Raw genomic sequence first — 20,701 nt, 5'->3', positions numbered from 1 at the left:
AATTTTGTGGTCTCTTATTTATCTTTTAGGCATACTCAGTTCACTCCATAAATCCCGTTGTCTTATGTTTAATGCAAAATAAAATCTTTGCTTAACGGGGAAACAAATTCTAACCTATATTACCTGTTAGCCTGAAAACTGAGTTAACAGATGAGAAGAAGCTCAACTATAAGGAATTCCTACAAAATGCTGATAAAATACAAGTAATACAGTATTTTAAAAAATATGTTATAATTACATTGCAAATGTCTTAAATTAAGACTATGGTGAGCGATTCTCATTACAAACATCTGAAGAAGTAGATATGTTTTCCTTACAGATTCATTTTATATGTGTGCATATATTCATGTATATAAGTAAATAAAATATTTTTCTATGTAGGCCAACATCATCATCATAAATCATATATTTTAAGGTTTTTACTGAGTAGCATGTTAACCAGAGAGAAGCTTTTTCAAGATGAAAGCCACAGCTTGTGGCTTTCATAAAATAAAAGTATTTTATTCTTTATTATTGTTTTTTATCATATTTTTTTCTTAGGTGCATTTTGTTAGGACAAATTTTTGTTGCCATGTCCAACCCATTTGAAAGCATGCTTGGGTCAATTGACTTATCAGAGAACCAGAATTAGAAGTTGAGTATCCTCTCTGTAATGTCTCTTTCCAGTACAAATTCTTACCTTTTTTTTGTCACTGTTTACTAAGCACAGTTGTAGATTGTGCTCTCTTTTGACTTTTTTCACCACAGTAACAGAAGACTGAAAGGAAAGATGTAGTGTATCAGGTTGAATTATGGAACTTAATTGGTAACGGATTTCTTTCTGTTGTATCAGGATGTATTAAGATCATTATTTCTGTCCTGTAAATTCCTTAAAGGCCAAGCATATAAAGGCCAAAGGACAAATTACAGGAACAGACTTCTAGATAGAAAAAGCTAAAAACAGTTTGTGAAATAACACTAATACACTCTACGTCATAGCTGTGATTTGGCTTTTTAGAGAGAGATTATAGAAAGCCTTTATTTTAACTAATCGTATAGATGAATCTATAGAAAAGAAATTGGTTTTGTCCAGTGATATTAAGCTTTGTACTTTATCGATGATGTTGAAACAGTTGAAGCCTGATCAACCCTTCCCATCCTCACCAGGGAATAATAACTGTGTTACTGTTAGAAAAACAACTTTCTAGAACATATTTAAGGCTTAAAAGCTATATGCACTAATTAACAAAATACAGTGAACATTTAAGCTGTTAATAGCCGTAACATCCCTGATGCATAGATCTTCAGTATGCTAACACTGCATTACAGTTCTCTATTGTGCATTTGTTTAAGGAAGATAACTGTGTCAGTTCTCTTCTTGCGTCACTACCTTCTGTGTATGGAAATTGTGTACACTATTTAGCACTTGCTTTCAACTTTTGAAGTCCATGCATATTTCGCAGAAGCATTACATCTTGCATTATGGTAAGGGACAGTTTTTAACAGGTTTGACTCCCTTGTAATTTCTTAAATGCAATCTTTCTTCTAAAAAGCATGCACCAACAGGGATTTTGCTCTAAATTTGCATTTCTTGTTTGGGGATTTGCTTCTAGTTTTCTCCTGTGTCTTGCACCACTCATTACTATGCGGCAAAGATCTGTTGTAGTTTCTTCATAAAGGCAATGTAAAGAAGAGGGAACATACATCACAGTGAAGACAGGCGTTGGTTTACATGAACTCAAGATTTCTCAGTACTGTTCTCCGTAGCGAACCATGCATTAGTGTGACAGTATTTTCAGGTTGTACTTTAAAACACTACTTTTTGCCTTTTTTTCACTCCTGCCCTTGATAATTGTCTTTTTTTAATAAAGAAAAGTAAATAGTTCATTGAATTTTAGCTCTTAAAGTTAAATGGTTCTCCACATTTACCATTAAATAAAGAATTAAGAGGTAATTGGGAGAAGGAAAGGAAAAGAACAACAGAATGCATAATGAAATCTGAAAAAAAAAAATTTATTATTCTTTGCTCTAGCTGCCAGCCCAGGGAGGTTGTTAGCTAGTTAAAATGGAATCCATAGTGGATGTTTCATATAATGTAGTGTTAATCTTTCTTACAAATTATTCATAAGAAATTTTACTAAAGTTATCAAGTCTTAAGACTTTGCTGCATATCCAAATTTGGACTGAACAGCTCAGACCTTGGGGTATTTGCTGTCCAGATGAGCATGAGAATTCCTGCCTCACAATCGCAGCGGCTCTGCTTAGGTGTAAGTAGTATCTCTGTTCACTGCTAGGCTCTGAACATCATGATCCCTTCGGTCTTTTGCAGCTTGAACTGGCAAGGGATCTTTCCACAAAACTTAAAAAAGGCACCCCAGCCACACCTTTAACACAGATTAGACACCTTCTCCTCCAAAGGCTGAAGACAATGAAACAAGCAGTGCCCGTATTTGGGAACTCTACCTGGGCCTTATTTAGAAAATTTCTTAATTAGCACTTTAAAAGAAGATTTGTAAGATTTTAAAATGGGCATAAAGCAGATCAGAACTGTTAATTTTCTTGTTTCAGACAGAATTACAGAAAAACAGTAACTTTACAAAGTTCACTTAAGTCATATGCTTATGATTTATTTTGTAAATACAAGTAAATTTTAATGAATGTTAAAAAATAGACTTTACTAAAATGGCATCAGAAATGCATGAAAAATATAGAAATTATTCCCTATGAACAAGAGTAGCCTGAATTTTGGATGTCACTTTAGATATGGAAGACCCCACCCTGAGCTGTTGGCTGTGGCTTTGGGTCTCATCAAAACTACATTTTGTAGGCTGTAAGCTCAAGAGTCATCTTTAGTGCATAATTCACTAAGATACTCTTGTAATTCTATGTTTTATCTTTGCAAGCTTATTGTGACTTATGCTAGGAGTATACATAAATAATCAGAACTACAAACCGAATAAATTTTGTTTGAAAGAATATACCACTGATCTACAAGCAAACTACAATATACTATTTATTTAATACAATATACAAATTAGAAATAATCAGGGGAATCATTTACAAAGCTGTCTGTTCTAGGTGAGCCCTAGCTGCTGGTACTTCTCTCTTTTTTCCTTTTAATCTCCCTTCTGCCTGTTTTTTTCTTGTTTCTTTGTTTTCTAACTGAGAAAATAATATCTGTAAGAATAGTTGCTTATGACAGTAAAACAGCAGAGTGTTGTCATAACAGTAAATTTTTCTAAGAGAAATCAGATTATTTCAATTGTTCAGTTATCCTCTTTCTAAATGGTAAACCAAGACTGCCTCTCCTTTTATTTCAAAGTTTATGATCTAAAAACTTTGCACATTTTTTAATCTGAGGATTGTGAAGTAATTATAGAATGCTTGAAAGTTCTGCACCATAGAAAACTGTATTTTTAAATGCCATGCAGGTAATAAAAAAAACCTCCATGCACACTTGTGTGTGGAAGCAAAAGATTTGCTTACATATGTTTTGAATGAATTATAGAAATCTTGCTTTTTAGCAAGAAAAAGTAGTTGACAAGATCTGCTGTAATTCAGACCTTTTTTCCACCTTGTTCTAGGTAAGCATGCTGTTTATCATTTCCCCAGTTTGAAGAATGTCATGACCACCCTGAAGTCTCTGATGACTAACAGTAGCATCATCAGTCTGTTTTTATGAGCTGTATCATTTTTCCCTGCCCACCCCTACGTACCACCCATTTAATAATGCTTTTAGTTTTACTCATATGGATAAACTGCAAAGTATAAACCCAGACAGATGGTTGATTTCCCTTCTCTTAATGATATATACCCAGACAATTGGGTATATATCTTATAAAACTAAGACATGCTGTTACAAGGGGGAAAAAAAAAATTAAATAATTATTTTCTTTTGCTCTTTGATACTTTCCTGGCAGAAAAACTATACTGACCAGGAAATATCTATCTGTGCTGAAAGTGGGAATTAGGTGTTTTGAATGTTTAATTTTTAAATTACCAATCAAGAATGCAGGCTGAGCGATAGGTATTTTTTGCATGTTTGTCAAATAGAATGCTTCTCTGTCTTGTCAAGGCACTGAGAGGTGCAAAGTCTGAGATTTTTGTTCTTATTTTTAGTATTATGGTTTAAGCTAACAAAAGCACAACTCAGCAGCTTTTGCCATAACTTTTACCGTTAATCACTTTTGTGATCACAGAAAATTTGGGATTATAATGCAAAAAAAGTGTTTTAAGATGTGAAAGAAGGATTGGTGAGGCGGAGGTTTTCTACTTAGTAGTGTGAAGTCATGTTCCAGTTAGTAGAGAGCACATGGGTTTTTTAGAATTCAAATCAACCATTCCTGTTTACTCTTCCATCGTGTTCTCTGAACAAATCCGAGTGACGTTGGTTTAATGGTGTGTGGGATGTGTTACGCCATTATGCTTGTAGTATCTCATGCAAGCAGCATGGAATACTATTGGGCATGCAGAATATTGGGAGAGCAGAGTGAGCCGTTGTGCAGTGAGGTGACAGGGAAGTCTTCAAGGAGGTTTTGCAACAACGGCGAATGCTTAGCCATTGTTGCCATTAAGAGTAATATCTTCTCAGCTGTGAAACACAAACTGATGAATAGAGTTTGCTGAAGCTAACAGCACTTGCAAATATTGGACTGTCTTGGATGCTGACACCTCCTTTGCATAATGGCAGTCAGTAGTCTAAAAAATATTATAATGGACTTCTGTTGTTTCCAGTAATGTGACAGATTATGTTTCCATTAGACCCAGTTTTCAGCCTGTCCTTTACTCCATGCCCGGTTTCTCTTCAGTGTTTTCTGCAAAACTGCCTATGGAAAGAAATTTTCTTTAAATAGAAGCTTTCATGCAATCATTATTATTATTGAATCCTGTTTCCTGTTTACAGTGCTTGGTTTTCTTTTTTAAAATATGGTTCTTTCACTGCTTTTCTCAGCTTTATTAAGCATTCTGCAGGAGAGTTAGGAGAACACATTACACATAACACAGTGTTGTTCACAGATTACTGTGATAATCCAAAATGATTTTGAAGCCTGAAAGAAAGCTGTATTCTGTATGATAGAGTTTCTTAAGGGCAAATACGCTTTTTTCTCCTTGTTTTGTCTGTAGCTATTAGATAAATGTTGTCTGACCATGTTTAGTTCATTCTGCTTCATTTTTCCACTTACAATTTGCATAATAGATTCTGTTCTCTTACATTTGTTTCAGAAATACTGTATTGAAATGTAGAAACTGAAATGTTCTTGTCCTGACTTATATCCTAAGCAGCTGAGCAAACTAAATCAAAAGCTCCTTTCACAGCAGCTATTTTGTGGGTTTTATACAAAATGTTCTGTGCTTTGATATACTAGCTCCTAAATAAAGTGTTTTGCAACATGAATTTATAGCAAAACTTCATGCACTTAGTCTGGTAAAACCTGTTGGGGCTGGGGAAGAGAGCAGGCTGTTGTAAACTGCTATAAAGTACTTTCCCTCCTTTCTAAGAAGTGTAAACTATTGAGGTTAAGTAGGTGGGGCAACCGGAAGTAATTACTAAGACCAATGGCATTTTTGCGGTTTAATAAAGGCAGAAGCTAATTATTCCTTTCTTATTTAAGTGAAATGATGCCAAAAAGGAGGTTCCGGCAGAGCAGCTGCACTCCTTCAGTGTTACCCTAATTTACCACAGACACAACTGTCACAAACAGAACTTTTATACTTGATATATAGCCACGAAAGTAAGGAGCTCTTTGTCTGGAGTGCATGCAGAAGAACTCCTTTATACAAATCAACCAGTAGATGACGGACAATGATGAAAATTTGATTCTTTGAAGTCATAATGGTCATTGAAATGTGTGAAATTCTGGTATTGAAAAGAGAGCGGCTAGCAAGACTCTGAATCCTGGGTGGCTGCTGGAAGCTTGCTGGGAGGTTTTTCTGTGTTTTGACATCAACTTCCCATTGCTTGTTCCCTATTTCCTTTATTAAAAAAAAAAAGGGGGAGGGGGATTGCTAAACAGCAGATAGTTGATAGTGGTTACGTACAGTTTTTGACTATATGTGGGAAGAAATGTAATAGGAGAAAGATGACACCTTTATGCACACCTGACCCATCTATTCAAAAACATTTATTTTCAGAGATATTTTCAATTTGTCTATTTCACTTGATTTATAGAGTTCCATTTCTTGTACACTTTGCAATTTGTGCTGTTAGTAGAGTATTTAAAAGAAGAAAATGCTCATTTCCTGTAAAAATCACTTTTATGCTGAATACTGCTTTCATTGACACTGCCTCTACAAAACAGTTTTTCTCCTTGCTGTGTAACACATTTATCATTTCATACTACTCTTTCAAGAAAACTTTACCAGGCTTTCTACTGTGATGAGATTTCTTAAATAGTGTAAGGTATAATAAAGATGAAACCTCCTCTTCATTTGTAAGCAATTCGTTGTGATTTCTGCTGTTAAAAAAAGTGTTTTGTCCCTCCTAGCTTATTCAAAGAGCCAAAATGCCTCAAAATGAGTATTTAAATTTTTTTTAATTACAAAAAAAATCAAAGGTTGGTATTAAAAAACAACCCTCTATATATATTAAGGAAAACAATGTCAGAATGCACCTTTTGGATGATAGCCTGCGTTAAAAATGTGAAGCAGGGTTGTTAATTTTTAGTGAAACAAACCTATATAGTTCAAATATCAAGTCTTTTATATTATCACCTTATTATTTAGATTTTTGCATGCTGAATACCTCACTAATATTTTAATACGCTAACATAGCAAAATTCAGGAAGGAACACTAAAAAACCAACCAAACAAACAGCTGTCAAAAACATCTTTGTCTTGAGAAGTTGGTTCACAGGTAGTTTCAATGAGCACTTGAACTCAGAACAAAGCACGGAAGACAGTAAAGAGTTCAACCCAGTGCAGCATAGTTCTTTTCAAGTATTATATTGTTTTAATGGCATCTTGGAGCGGGAGCTTTAGCCCATTGAAATGTCGCTTAAAGGACAGGTTCTTCTGTCACTAGCTGGAGCTGTGTGGATGAAATGATCACAATAGAGTGTTGTAATGCATTTTAAAAGTGTGAGAAATCAGTTTGTCTAGACTAAGAGTGCGCCTACAGGGAATAGGAATTTTAGAGCTTCTGTGCTCTTTAGGTGTCAAGTATGTGATAGATGCCAAGCCTTTTTATTCCATATCTTTGGCAACAGCTCAGCTATGCTACAGTACCTTACATGTCTACAGCAAGCAAAAACAGTGATTTTATGTCAGGACAACTTGGGCTTCAGAAGCCAGAAATTCATTGTCCTAACAGCTGTCTGTTCAATTGCCAGCTTTAAAATGGGGAAGGTATCAATAAACAATTGCTAGATTCCCAGAAGGCATGGAAACTTTAGCTATAATGAATCAAAGTATGAAGACCTAGCAACACCATGTAGATATTTTAGTTTCAGAAAGTAGACAGCTTTTAGTTTTCTCCTTGAAAAGATTTTTATGAGATGAATCCTGTGTTATTAGTGAGATAACTTTGATTTGGAGCCAACTGAGTGCCCAAAAAAACGTGGTTTGAAGAGACTTACGGTTTGCCTGGGGTTTTGGTTTTATTTTTGTCCAGATGAATAAGTCTAGGCATTTTCTTTACTATGGTTACCTCATAAATCTAGCATTTGCTGAGTCTTAATACTCCTTTAAATTGTGTGTTTTGTATGCACTAATGTGTAATGTTTTTATGATTCTCTGGTGTGGAGGAAATTTTATATGTCCATAATGTTACTTAACTTAGCATTTTATTTTAATAATTCCAGGTAATTCTGGAAAAATTCAAAAACCTCTAAATCTGCAGTGTAAAATTAACAACGGACATATGAATTGCTGAGCATAATGATAGCAAAAAAATTTTTTTTTATTTTTGAGCTATTTTGAAGCTTGTACATTTGGAGGTATTTGATAATAAGAAACCGAGAATTTTGGCATGTGGCTCATTATCTCAGAAGTGAAAGAGGAATTTTTGTCTAATACATACACATTTTGTCTAATACAGAAACAAAGGTTAATATAGTAGCCTATTTCTCTAAAACAGGCAAGCAGAAACATTGAAGACCTGCCAAACTTTACTGCAGGTAAAACCCCCTTTTTGTTAAACAAAGCACTTTGCCAATTCAAATAAGAAAACTTTTAAGATACTTCCTTAAAAAACTGTGGTTTCAGCTTTAGCGGTCAGAGATGCCAGTCTGTCAGGAGGTGTTTTGCATTCATGTTGCAACATTATAGTGACTGGTAGTGTTTTGTATCACTGCTAGACTCGTATTAAAAATAAACATTTCTTGGTCCTAATTAAAGCATTTGTAATGGAGTTGTTAAGATGTTTTGACAGTTTCTTCTTGTAGTCTGGTTAGAAATGTCAGAAGTTTGAAAATCAGCGTGCACGCTAGTTTGTTTTTTCTGCTCTTCTAATTGCAAATACAAGTCAAATGCTTTCAACTTACTCCCTTGAGTAGTTTGGAGGGACTGATCTCCCAAAATTTGTTTTCTGAAGTAAAATGAAAAATGAGACTTACCTCATTTTAAAAGATGATCTGGTGACAGCACCAGGAGCTTTTAAGTTTGCCACAAAACAAAATCCCCTTAAGTGAGTAGACATGTAAACCCACAGTGTTTTATTTAAATTTGTTTGCCTTTTTATTCAAGTCATGGCAGTACAGTGTTCAATATGCCTAAAGGTTTACTGCACTTTTTTTGTCTTCTAGCAGTTTACTATTTGTTCCTGGAGAGAGGAGGAGAGGGGAGGGCAGGGAGGGAGGCCAAGGAGCTCCCACTGGCCTTTTAAGTAGGTAAGGAACAGAAGTAGTTTAGCATCCTTAGAGATGGATTTGATGTTTGATTTCAATCTTTACTAGGGTGAACTGACAGGTTAATTTTATGTAATTACTATTTAGTTTTAAGCGAGAAAGTTCACTTTGATTATATCAGATGCTGCTGAGAGTAATTTTTCACAGAAGTCTTGTGAGGTTAGAGATCTCTTATCTTATTCTTTGTAAAAGTCGATTAGTATTTTCAGCCTGGCTTTGTGATCCTTCAGGTTTTATGTTTGTTAGGTTTATTTGTTCACCGAATCACAGAATCATTTGGTTGGAAGAGACCTTCAGGATCATTGAGTCCAGCTGTACACACCGAACTGCCAGGGTCCCTAAACCAAGTCCCCCAGTGTCACAAGCCAAGCCCTAGTAAGGAGGGCATCCTACTACTGACTATATACAATGTTACAAACCTTTTATTTTTCTCTTCTTTGAAGGTTGGAGTCTCCTGAGTTCTGTTGTCCTTTGGAAAAATACCAAAGAATGTATGAAAACAGTATCAAATGCTCCTTTCTTGATCTTGAATATTGACAGAAGAATTGACTCTGAAAAACTGATATTCATAGCTTGAAACAAAGATGAAGAGGTTGATTTTATGTAACGGCTAGAGAAAAAAAGAGAGCTGAATTTTAGTACCTGCTCTGCAGCCTCAATCAATCAATAGGGGACTGCGCAAAAGATGATAACCTCCTGCTTCTTCATTCAGGCTAAGCATAGATGCCTGATTCAGCCTGTGTGTTGGTGCCTCTTATTTATGGACTTAAGTCCAAGACAAAGCACTTACACTGCAGCACATAGTTGGCTGGCTAGGATTGTGGTGAATAGTCCTGTTCATGTGAAGTTTATGCTCCTAATAGTCATGTAAAATTCCAGGATTTGTTGATATTTCAGTGTGTGCTCTAATATTTTCTTCAAGGGAGAAGGAAGAGAGTGTACATTGCTGCACTTGCATTAGCTGGTATAGTTGGAGCAGTCCTGGCTTTCCGGCTGTGGTCAGCGGGTGGGAAAGGGTGTCCTGTCTCTCCTGTGGCAATAGCAGTGGTGTAGCTGGGAGATGAGCAGGGTCAGGTAACTGATCCATGCAAAATCTAGTTCAGACAGGGGGAAGCAAGGTGGTAGCAGCCCCAACATGTATCAGCTTCACTTTTATGCAACTGGACTCATACTTTTTTCTTTTTTTCTTTTTTTTTTTTCCAAAATAATGAAATTTTGTAAAAAAGCATAAGCAACATTATTTTACAAGCCTTTTAAGTGAACCCTTTTTTAACAAGTTCCATTGTGTTTTTCATAGGATATCACTGCTTTGACTGGTGTTCCAGATGAGCACATCAAAACCAGAAAAGTTCACATTTTTGTTCCAGCACGTAATGCAATGCAGGCAGGAGTTAACAATACAAAGAAATGGAAGATGGAATTTGATAACAGAGAGCGCTGGGAAAACCCTTTAATGGGCTGGGCATCTACGTGAGTAGTTACTAGATTTGGAAATACTTTTTTTATGTATTTGGCTCTTTCTAGTCATATAAATTTTAAGTTTGAACTGTCCTTTCTACCTGTGAATCTGCTTGTGTTTCAGCAGTACTTAGAGTAAGTGCTTGGGTTTGTTAGTCGTGTAACTAATGAACTGTTGTGTTTAAAAGCAGATTTTATCTCACAACATCATCTGGAGGAGTTTGAAAAAAGTGTTAACCAGAAATTTCAATGATTACATTTGTGGTTATGTTACTGTATGGCATTATCAGGGAAAGAATGTTAGTAGTTACCAGAAGCGGTAAATCCTCAGTTGCATCTTTTAACTTGGGTTAAACCTAAAATTAACAATACTTGGCTTCTGTTTTGTTTTTTTTTTTTTACAAGGTTTTATAAATATCCCAAAGATCTGAAATGAGGGGTTGTAACAAATTTTTTTTTTAATCAAACCTATTTAAATATCACAGTGTTTGTTACTAGCATGTTGCTAGTATTAGTAGTGGAAACTCTTAAATATCTCAAAATGCAGAAACTCAATCCAGTAACTCAAAATCCAGAAAAGTATTAAGCTAAACATACTATAATTTGGAGATGTAAAAATACCTATGCAGCTAATTTTTAATTCTTTTTTCCCTTTGTAAATATGCTACCTATATTTTACAATGTGGTTAGAATTCCTGTAAACTGTGAGGATTATGCTAGCAATTCTCCTGACAAGACTGTAATTTTGATTTAAATCTGTCTTGTTTGAGGCATATTCAGAAAAGTTAATTATTCTATGTAAACAAAAATCAACCCCTAGAGTTTATTTTTCAAACTTGAAAAAAGCATATGTGTATTGAAAATGCCTGGCTGCAATCATATTAGTGCTTATGATCAAAGAACACAAAATTCTATTAAAAAAAACTTTAAAACTTGAATACAAAATAATTTGAGGATGCATTTTTTGAGATTTACTAACATTCTAAATCTTATAATAGAATTATTTTTTAATTTAATTTTTTAAAAAATTTTACTGAGAAATATTAGTTCAAAATAACTCTGAAATCAAGTCTTCCTGTTACATTGGTTTCCCATAACAAATTGAGGAGGCTCACAACCTGTAACATCTTGGTCGTATTGGCATTGTAAGGCTTTAGAGAAGCCAGTTCAGCTGTCATTAGATGAGAAGAAATATTGAAAATGAATTTTAAAATATTAGTTGTATGGAAGTAGCCTGTTGAAATACCTGATGTTTTAAAACTTTAAACCTGTATATGGCAATGGCCTCATCTTAAGCACTTTCTGGAATTTTTTACCTTTTCATCTTAAGCATATTCAAATTGCTCTTTCAGAGGATAAGACAGCAAAGATTTAATACATGTGTGCCTTGGGTGACTTGACTACTGCAAGTAGTTACTTCATTTAGCAAGTAATGACCAGGTTGCTTCATGGGGCCTAAATCTATTAAGTGATGGACAGTTGACCAGCAATACACCTTTCCCTCCTGTGTGCCGTGCCCTCCAAGTGTTTAGCCACTACTGCACAGATCATAACACTGTAGCAGGTGCCAGTAACACCTGCTTTAGTTCAGGCTGAATTTAACTTTTCTTCTAACCCACTTTTGCTTTTCAGATTACTTTAACCTCCCTAGACAAATTATTTTCTGGATGAGATTTAGCCAAAACAATGGTTTTTAACTATTCTAATAGTTGTAACAATTTATGCTAAATAAACCACCTAGAGAAATGAGCCATGATATTAAGGGCTTACCTGTATATTAAATGGTTCTGGAATAAGCTTGTTGTGGGAATTTAGAGAGGAATGGCTGTTTTGAATGAATCTATCTCTCCAACCATTTTTGTTTTGGGGGAGGGAAAGGAATAAGCAAGTGTAAGCAAGCTTCAGGTGGGCCAAAAGAAGGTGTTGTGTTGATATTGACACTGTTTTTTTTCAGGTTAACAGTTTTCTAGTTTGTATCTGTTCATTTTTTAAGGAACTCTCACAAAAATAGTAGACATTCTGGTAAATTTCAAATTGTTGTTCAACACTGTGAAATATCTAAGAGGAGTTTCTTCCTTCAGATTTAATTTCTGCAAAGAACAGTTCTTAGAAGTTTTTCCATTTAGTTTTGAATAATGTGATGGGATTAGTGGATTAGAGCCCTTTTCCTCTGAACTCAATATACTTGTCTACCTTTAGGTCTTTGCTATATTTCTGTCATTTTTCAGTCTCGTTTGCTTTTTTTGTTGCGTTTGCTGTTTTTTGGATATAGTTCATTTTTTTTCAGTGAAAATACTCCAGTTGTAGATCTAAATAAAATGGAGCCTTTTTTTTTCATTTGGGAAGCTTTATTAAAGGAATGCCTATGGATAGTTCTTGAATACATCTTTTAATATAAATCTGTAAGCAAAGAAACATCGGAAATGTATGATTCTCATTGTAAAAGATCTCATAAGGGAAACTCCCGTTTGTGGTGACCGCCCTAAGACAGCTTAGGGCAGACATAGGTAATCCTGCAGCACTGCTATTGCTGACACTATCAGAACACCATGCTGGCCATCGTGAACTCCACTTTGTTCACCAATTATCACAAACTTAGACACGTGGGTAGCTCATTTATGGAAAGAAATCAAAAAGCTTTATTTAGATTGGATGAAAAATGATCCCATGTGAAAACAGAACAAATCGTTTCTGCACAATCCGCATTTCCAAACTACCTCTGTCCTAGAAGGTTTTCACCGAACTTGCAGTACTGAACAGGCACCAGTGCCTACACTTCAGACTTTAACTTCTTTGTTCCCTCTTAGTGCTGTTGAGAAGATTTTTCCAGCCACAGTTGTGAAAGAAAAGAATGATAAGCAAAAGTTGTCACAATACTGGGATTCTCCACTGATCATGTCATGGACTAATTTTTAGTTCCTAATTCTTCTAACTGCCTTTAAAAGAGAAATCTTTCAATGTTTTTAAGAGAGCCCATCTTAGTGAAAGTGTAATTTCTGCCTTTATGCTGTTTTTTCCTTTTTATTAGGGAATATATTGGATATTTAGTGAACTCCATTTTTCCTCATGTGCATCAAACAAAATTGCATTGTTGTCTTTGCTGGATTCCCCCTCTTCCCCTCCCCCTCTGCCAGTCTTAGGCTTTGTACTTTATTGTAGAGAGCTAAGTGTATCTTTGGTTGCTTTTCTCTTCATTTACCCTTTTAGCTTCAAAGAGAGAACAACTGAGAGGCAGCTCCTTCAATAGTTTATTACAATTTGGCCTTGTCTTCACAATTGTCTCCCAGGCTCATATGCAGTATTGTCTCAGGGAAGCATTATCTAATCATCATGCTGCTTCAACCAGTATCTCATTTCTCTAAAAGTTTTGAAGATTAATTTTTAGAACCCTATTTTTTTCATCCTTTGTCATTGTTCTTAAGTTGAACTTTTATAGCAACAAATAAGAAAATTTGGCTTTTTATCTGAGATTTTAATTTGTTTCAAAAAGCTTTTTCTGTTTGATTCCTTTCAGAAATGCAGTTGAAGAATAGCTGATCATCTAAAACTAACCACTGTGTATTTAGTTAACGGTTTGCATTTCTGAGCTTTATTTTCAATGGTGGCCTGCAATCTGCTTGCTGTACTGGAATAATTTGTGGAGGTCATGTGACCTCGGACAAAGCTGAACTCTTGAGGTTTTTTATATACTTTTCAGTCTCTGATTAATTCCTACTCTGCTCACTTCGATACTCTGCTCTTTTCTGTATAAGATTATTCTTCCCGTAGCTGCTCTACAGACTCCTGGTCTCCTTGAAATGTTAAAAATTACCGTAAGCCTCCTGGTCTTCCAAAAAGAAAGGGATTACACAGCTTTAAAAATGAAAAAAATTGTGGCAGAACACTTACCTGACCACTTGTTGAAGTTATGATATGTTTGTCTAATAAAATACTTAAAACATTAATTTATAAAAAGAGTTGGGAGGGAAGTTTAACAGGCTGAAAGAGTGAAAAAATATTCTGCAGAAAGTAAGTGTTAGTCCTGGAAGTAATTAAAAATAAAAGGATTTTGAATGGCTTGTGAAATGGTGTACTATATAAAGTTGTGCACTACAGCATTGGAGTAGCATTTGAGATACAGATATAAATATTTTATATTTTAAATATGCTTAAAATTTGTCATCTGATTTCTTATAGAGCTGATCCTTTATCCAACATGGTTCTTACTTTCTCCACTAAAGAAGATGCTATTGCCTTTGCTGAAAAAAATGGTATGTATGAGGCATTCAGCTTTTATAGGCAATCTTGATCTCAAAGTATTAATAACAGAATAATACAGGATAAAGTATCTTCCTTCTAATCCACAGAATCGGTAGACCATTAGTGCTTTTCTTGAAGAGGAGGAAAGCAGTGGGGGGAGGAGGGAATATTTCGAGGGTGCTGAAAGCACTGAATCTAGACCTTCAACTTTCTGGAAGGTCCTGCCTCTTACTGATACTATTGTGATGCTTTTGCAAGTTCTGTTGTTTGAATGAGAACTTGGCCTTGCTCAAGTCTTAGAGGAAAATTAATACTTTAAGAGTATCCCAGGCTGGGGTCTCAGCTACATGGCAGTGGGATTTTTGCCTGAAGGCGTGACATGAACATCTGAATTCTTGTCAGAACCCTCATGAATGATAATCAGAAAAACTTAAATTAAGTGACTATGAAACAAGTACATTGGACTTTAGTTTTGGCCATGTTGCAGAATGGATTTATCATCAGAATCACAGAATATCTCAGGGAAGGGACCCATTAGCATCATCAAGTCCAAATCCCTGCTTCTCACAGGACTACCTGAAAGGGAACGATATGACTCAGAGCATCATCAAGACACTCCTTGAACTCTTGACAGGCTTGGTGCCAAGCCTGCTTCCCCAGGGAACCTCTTCCAGGGACCAACCACCCTCTTGGTGAAGAACCTCTACCCAATATCCAACCTGAACTTCCCCTGATGCAGATTCATTCCATTTCCTCATGTCCTATCACTGGTCACCAGAGAAAGGAAATCAGCACCTCCTCCTCCACTGCCCCGTGTGAGGAAGTTGTAGACTGAGAAAGTTATACCTAACTCTTTCCAAGTACAATACTAAAGTCTAAACACTTAGACCTCATGATTTGAGAAAAAGATAGTAGTATAGTCAATATCATTACTTAATATTTTTTATGCTAATGATGTATCAGAAGGACTGCATCTGTAAAGTTAGTTGGTTAATTAGTCTTGTGTTTTCTCACAGAATTACAGTACTACAAGCAGTATCCATAATCTCAGCCTTTTGAATATTCAGCAGTCTTTTTATGTGTTGGTATGAATTTTACGCTCCATTGTTTGTTGTTTCAAAAAATCAGTTTCATTTTCCTTAAAGTGCTGGGCTTGATCCTTAGTGCTCATGGCTGTGATGAAGACTAATTGCACTGAGTTAAAGCCAGGAATAATGCACGTGGAGTGTGTAAGCTTCTTCAGAAGTTTTCCCTGAGGTCTGCAGTTTGCAGCTATATTTAGTCTAAAGTGAATAGACAGTAAAGTCCTTGGTCAGACCAAATAGTGCGAAGTTGTTAGTTTATATTGTACACCGAGAAAATAGGGTAGGTCCATTATCTTATACAATTAGGAAGTTAAACCATTTAAGGTGCAATTTATTTGCTCATTTTAATAGTAAAGGCTAGACTTTAATTCCTCTTTCAACTGATTTTTTTTAACTTAATAGTTTTAATTTTATTGAAAAATTAATTATATTCACTAAGAAATTAATAGGCTTATCATATTTGCATTGAATATGCCAATTAGTTTGCAATTTTGTTAATATTTTGTAATGTTTTATGAACAAATACAAAATTTGAGAGAATCTGATGTTGCTTTACTTATGCTTCTGTATTGTTCATGCTATTTCCATTTCTTGGGAAATTCAACCTGTAAGAGAAAAAAACCTGAATCTTGACCCATATAACACTATATTAATGAGCTGCTTATGTCATCTCTTTGGACACATTGTTTTGTCCTTTCAAAATGCAGATTCAAGTAAAATACTTGATTTGTTCAGTGCAGAAAGTTCATGCCTTCACTGAATTAGTAATTAATCTCCATTGTGTGGGAACACTAAGAAGAAATTCTACCAACTAAGTTAAGACTGTGACTTAGCATTAATAGTACTAGTTTAATATTCACTTGGCTTGAGCTCTTTATTTTACCATAACGGTGGTGTAACAACACTTGGAATACCAAGTATTCTTCAGATACTGGCTTACCTAAGTTATTATTCCATTTTATTTAAGGTGGCTTAGTTTTGTGTGTGTGACATGTTCCATATTATTTTCTGTAGTAATAGCTTCACTATCAGACGTAGCTGGAATGTAAACTTTACAATATTTATTAAGAAAGAAATGAGAAACATAGGCACACATTTACAGTGGAACTTAAGTTCTAAATTGAGGTTCTGTTGAAACATATCTACATCTAGGAACACAAATACTTGCTTCTCTGTAATTTCCATATAAACCACTCAAGTTTTCCATTGCAGAATTCCTTAAGAACCTCAAGCTTCATTTCTTAAAATCCTAGATATTGCAGATATTTTGCTACAACTGGAAAACCTAAGAGTTCTTTCTCACCTGAGGACTTCAGGAACATGAGACAAGCTTATATTTCTGTCTGCCTCATCTGATGTTTTTTCTAATGTAGGAGTAACAGTAATGGGAGAGATCTGTGTCCAAAATATTACAGCAGGGGATGGTCTGAAGTTGAGACAAGGAGGAAATGCTTATAACTGGTTGAAATTAAAAGTTTAGCCTGTCAACCTAAATTCTTTTTTGTCCTGTCCAATATCACCAAGGCAGTTGTTATAAAACATACAGCTTTAGTAACAAGGTTGGAGAGGTTTTCTGCTCCACAGTAACCTTTAGTCAGGTGATGAGGGTGTTCTTCCAGACACAATGAAATCTGATTTCTATCCACTTGGCTTTTATGGCAGGGGTCTGAGCAAGAATAATCTCCCCTACCATTGTCGTATTTTTATAAAAGTGACCACTGCTCTCTGTCATGAAAAACCGAAGGTGCTTAACACAAGGAGACTGTTCCAGTGTGTGAAACATTATCACATAGGGTGGCTTCTTGTAATCCAAAGTTAGATGTAACTAACTTTGTGGATTTTGGATAGCTATGGGCAGCCCAAGTCATTGTGCTGGCAGTTGCAAATCTCTTTTGGAAGCACTTGTCTCTTCTCTATGTAGTATATAAAAAGATGAAGCAATAACGTGGGCCTGTAGATTCCATTCCCGCATCCAAGTGCCTCAAAGTTAGGTGTTACAATGCTGAATGTTGCAATATGAAAAGTTTACCTCTGGATCTAGTTTTGGCTGTTTACTTAAGCTTACATTTTTAAGCAGAACAGGAGGCAAAAGCCAGTGCTCTCACAGATGGAAAGAATATGTTTTTAAAACCTCTATTTCAGTATTTCTTATGGTTAACTCGGAAATTTAACATTGGTTCACCCTGATAAGCATGATCAAAATGTTTGTGGGACATTTGTGAATACACAAAATTGAGGCACATGACAGTGACATGACAGCTCATGTATCTTATGAAACATGTTTTGATGTTTAGATGTATCATGAATGTTTTCTATAAATCTCTTATGCAGAAAGTCATACATATGTTAAAACTTTCAGGACTTACCAAGTTTTTGTTTTAAAACTAAGGATGAAAAGTATCATCTTATGCACCACTTCTAGCTTCAACTCAAGTGTCTCAAATTTGAGTGAAATGCTGCAGCTAAAGACACCAAACTTTGGAATACTGAGTGCTGCCCTGGCAACTTTCCAGGCACCTGGAGGCTGCAACCCATTTGCATTTTGATTTACATAAACACTAATGTCTCCACCTCCTCTTTTCTGACATTTTTTAGTATTTCTCTTGCTTAACCATCACCTAATTTACTTGTCTTCTATCACTTCATTCCCTTTTCTTTTACTCCTATTTTTTAATGTTCTTATGAAAATACTAAGTGTTAAACTCCTTTCTAATGCTGAAGGTTTTTCTTTGCTCTTACTTTCATTGGTCCTCCCACTCCTCTTTTTTCTCTAGCTTTCCAAGTACTCTGTTCTCTCAACCCTTGGAACTGATATTCTGTATGCTATTTTTTCCCACATTTCCTTATCTTTATTTTCATTTCCTGTCCCAGCATACACAGAGCCTTAGTGCTTCTGTGATGCTATGGAGTTGTGGAGTCATGAACTTGCAGGACAGTCAGTGGTCCCTGTTGATCTTTTCACTGATAACTGTCAAGTTTTTGTAGAAGTAAAGAAAATAGAGGTACTTAGTATGGTGAAGTCTTAGCAACTAAGAGAATGGGCATATGTCACATCTGTGACATTTCAGTATTCTCTGCTGCTGGCTACAAAAGAATAAACTAGTGGATACCTACGTGGAGAAAAAGATAGTAAAAGTTTTAAGTTGCATTTGCTGATTGTATGCTGAAAATATTTAGAATTCTCTTTTGTTTCTTGTCTCCCCCTCTCTATTTCCCCTCTAACCTCCAGGCTGGAGCTATGACGTTGAAGAGAAGAAGATTCCAAAACCTAAATCCAAGTCTTATGGTGCAAACTTTTCCTGGAACAAAAGAACAAGGGTGTCTACAAAATAGGTTGGCATTGGCTGTCTGACTGTGAATAAAGTCAGCTGTGCTATATTTATAGTCCATGTATAATACATCTCTTAATCTCCTAATAAATTTGACCTTTAAACTGCAGATGCATCTTGTGATGTCTATTTAAAATGTTTTTGATGTCTCCAATTGAACCTGTTACAAACTTCCCTATAAATAGAGGAGATTTCGAGTGTTCATACTTCTTAAAAATCACTGTACTAGGAATCTATCAAAAGGAATGTTTGCAATCAGCTGCAACTTATAAAGATTATGGTTTATTTTTGATGGTAATTTTATATTCACTGTCTTGTTTAAACTTAACAGCTTTGCATATACGGTTCTGTCTACACAAGAGAAATTTGTCAATTGAAGAGCAAAATAGGATATATAAAATTTAACAATTGAGTGTAACTTATAGACTATGCTGTATAAATATGTATTATGTAACCTCTTTTCTGCCCTGATTAATTTTGTCATTATTCCAGAAGCATTCATGACTGGAATAGAAAGCACTGTTTTGAGCTGGATATGGAGGAAGTTTAGTCCAGGAGATTGAGATCGCAGCTGTTTCTCTGTGATGTTCTTCAAAAGCAAAACTAAGCCAGTTAAATATTCACAGATTAAGTCAGAGGAGTGTCAGGTGCCTCACACAGCATCAGCATATACTAATTATATAATTATAGTTCTGGTTTTTTTATTGCTAGTTACGTTTATCTGCATTGAGGTTTCCTGTTGCTTAACAAGAGATGTGGTGATAGCATCTCAGCCTGAATGTTGAATATATAGCCTAAACTCGGTTTGTCTTGCATGACATTAGATCGTTAATTTTAATAATGCACAATATTATGTTTTAAATCCTTGGTTACACATCTATGGCTTTTGATTTACTTCTCCTTTAACTGTTACTTAACGAATGGAGATGGCAAGACATGATCAGTAAAATCTATTATTATAGACTGGAGGAGGGGTCAACTTTTCCATATACAACTGAAAGTTTTTTCCTAAGACTCACAAAAGAAACAGTTGAGACAACTCTCTCTGCATAGATATAATGAGTGGTGTAAGTCTGAATTCAGGTGTAAGGCTGAATTCTTCTAAAAGAAGGCATCAAACTACTATATGCTGCCCAGATTTGAATATGTTCTTGTTTCAGTTTTAACCAGTTGCCCTATATGCTGACTAACATTTATTCAAAGTGCTGTTTTTGACCCAGTTTCAGTGAGGTAAACCAGCTGGCTGATGTCACTATTTTCCTATCACAGACAAGAGCTGTTACTCCAGTTCATCTTCCTGTTGAATTTTGTATGCTTCATTGTGCAGTGAAGCCTAAAGTCCTCCAAGAAGTGCACCAAACTCAAATCTTAACAGTCCAGAATCTACTGCATCTCTTAGTATTCCAGCTAGGCTGATATTACTAGGGAGACAGTAATAAGGAAAGCTATTCATTGTTGTTTTTTTCCTTCTCTTTTACGAGTGTGGAGCAGTAAGATCTTAATTTAATGGTCTTCAAGCTTTGTAAGATTGTCAACATTAACTTTGAAAAGTGCTTGGTTATCTAATGCAGCAGATGAATAGCTTAGTTTTTTAAATCATGTAGTCCAGGGAAATGACTGATAAATGTTTGATACGTAACATTATCTTTGTCACCTAATATATGAAATTGCTGTATGTTAATCTATACTTCTTATACCTAGAATCATTTTCACGTAGAGCATGGAGTTTCTTTTTTTTGTTACTCCTGCTCAGAAATATTAAAAGGAT

General features: G+C 35.3%; 1 protein-coding gene across 1 annotated transcript in view; it reads left to right on the top strand.

Annotated features, from left to right (window-relative positions):
• Nucleotides 1–19,039, top strand: part of NDUFS4 (NADH dehydrogenase (ubiquinone) Fe-S protein 4, 18kDa (NADH-coenzyme Q reductase)) — a 32,490-nt gene extending 13,451 nt beyond the window's left edge. Inside the window, exons 3-5 of the mRNA XM_010140303.1 lie at nt 10,120–10,292; nt 14,457–14,530; nt 18,834–19,039. Of these exons, the coding sequence (XP_010138605.1) occupies nt 10,120–10,292; nt 14,457–14,530; nt 18,834–18,937 (351 nt within the window). The 3' untranslated portion in view covers nt 18,938–19,039. The remainder of the gene's footprint in view (nt 1–10,119; nt 10,293–14,456; nt 14,531–18,833) is intronic.
• The last annotated feature ends 1,662 nt before the right edge of the window (nt 19,040–20,701 follow it).

This window comes from Buceros rhinoceros, unplaced genomic scaffold (genome assembly GCF_000710305.1).
Source record: "Buceros rhinoceros silvestris isolate BGI_N320 unplaced genomic scaffold, ASM71030v1 scaffold4390, whole genome shotgun sequence".
Lineage (NCBI taxonomy): Eukaryota > Metazoa > Chordata > Aves > Bucerotiformes > Bucerotidae > Buceros > Buceros rhinoceros.
This window is presented reverse-complemented; position numbering and strand designations above follow the sequence as displayed.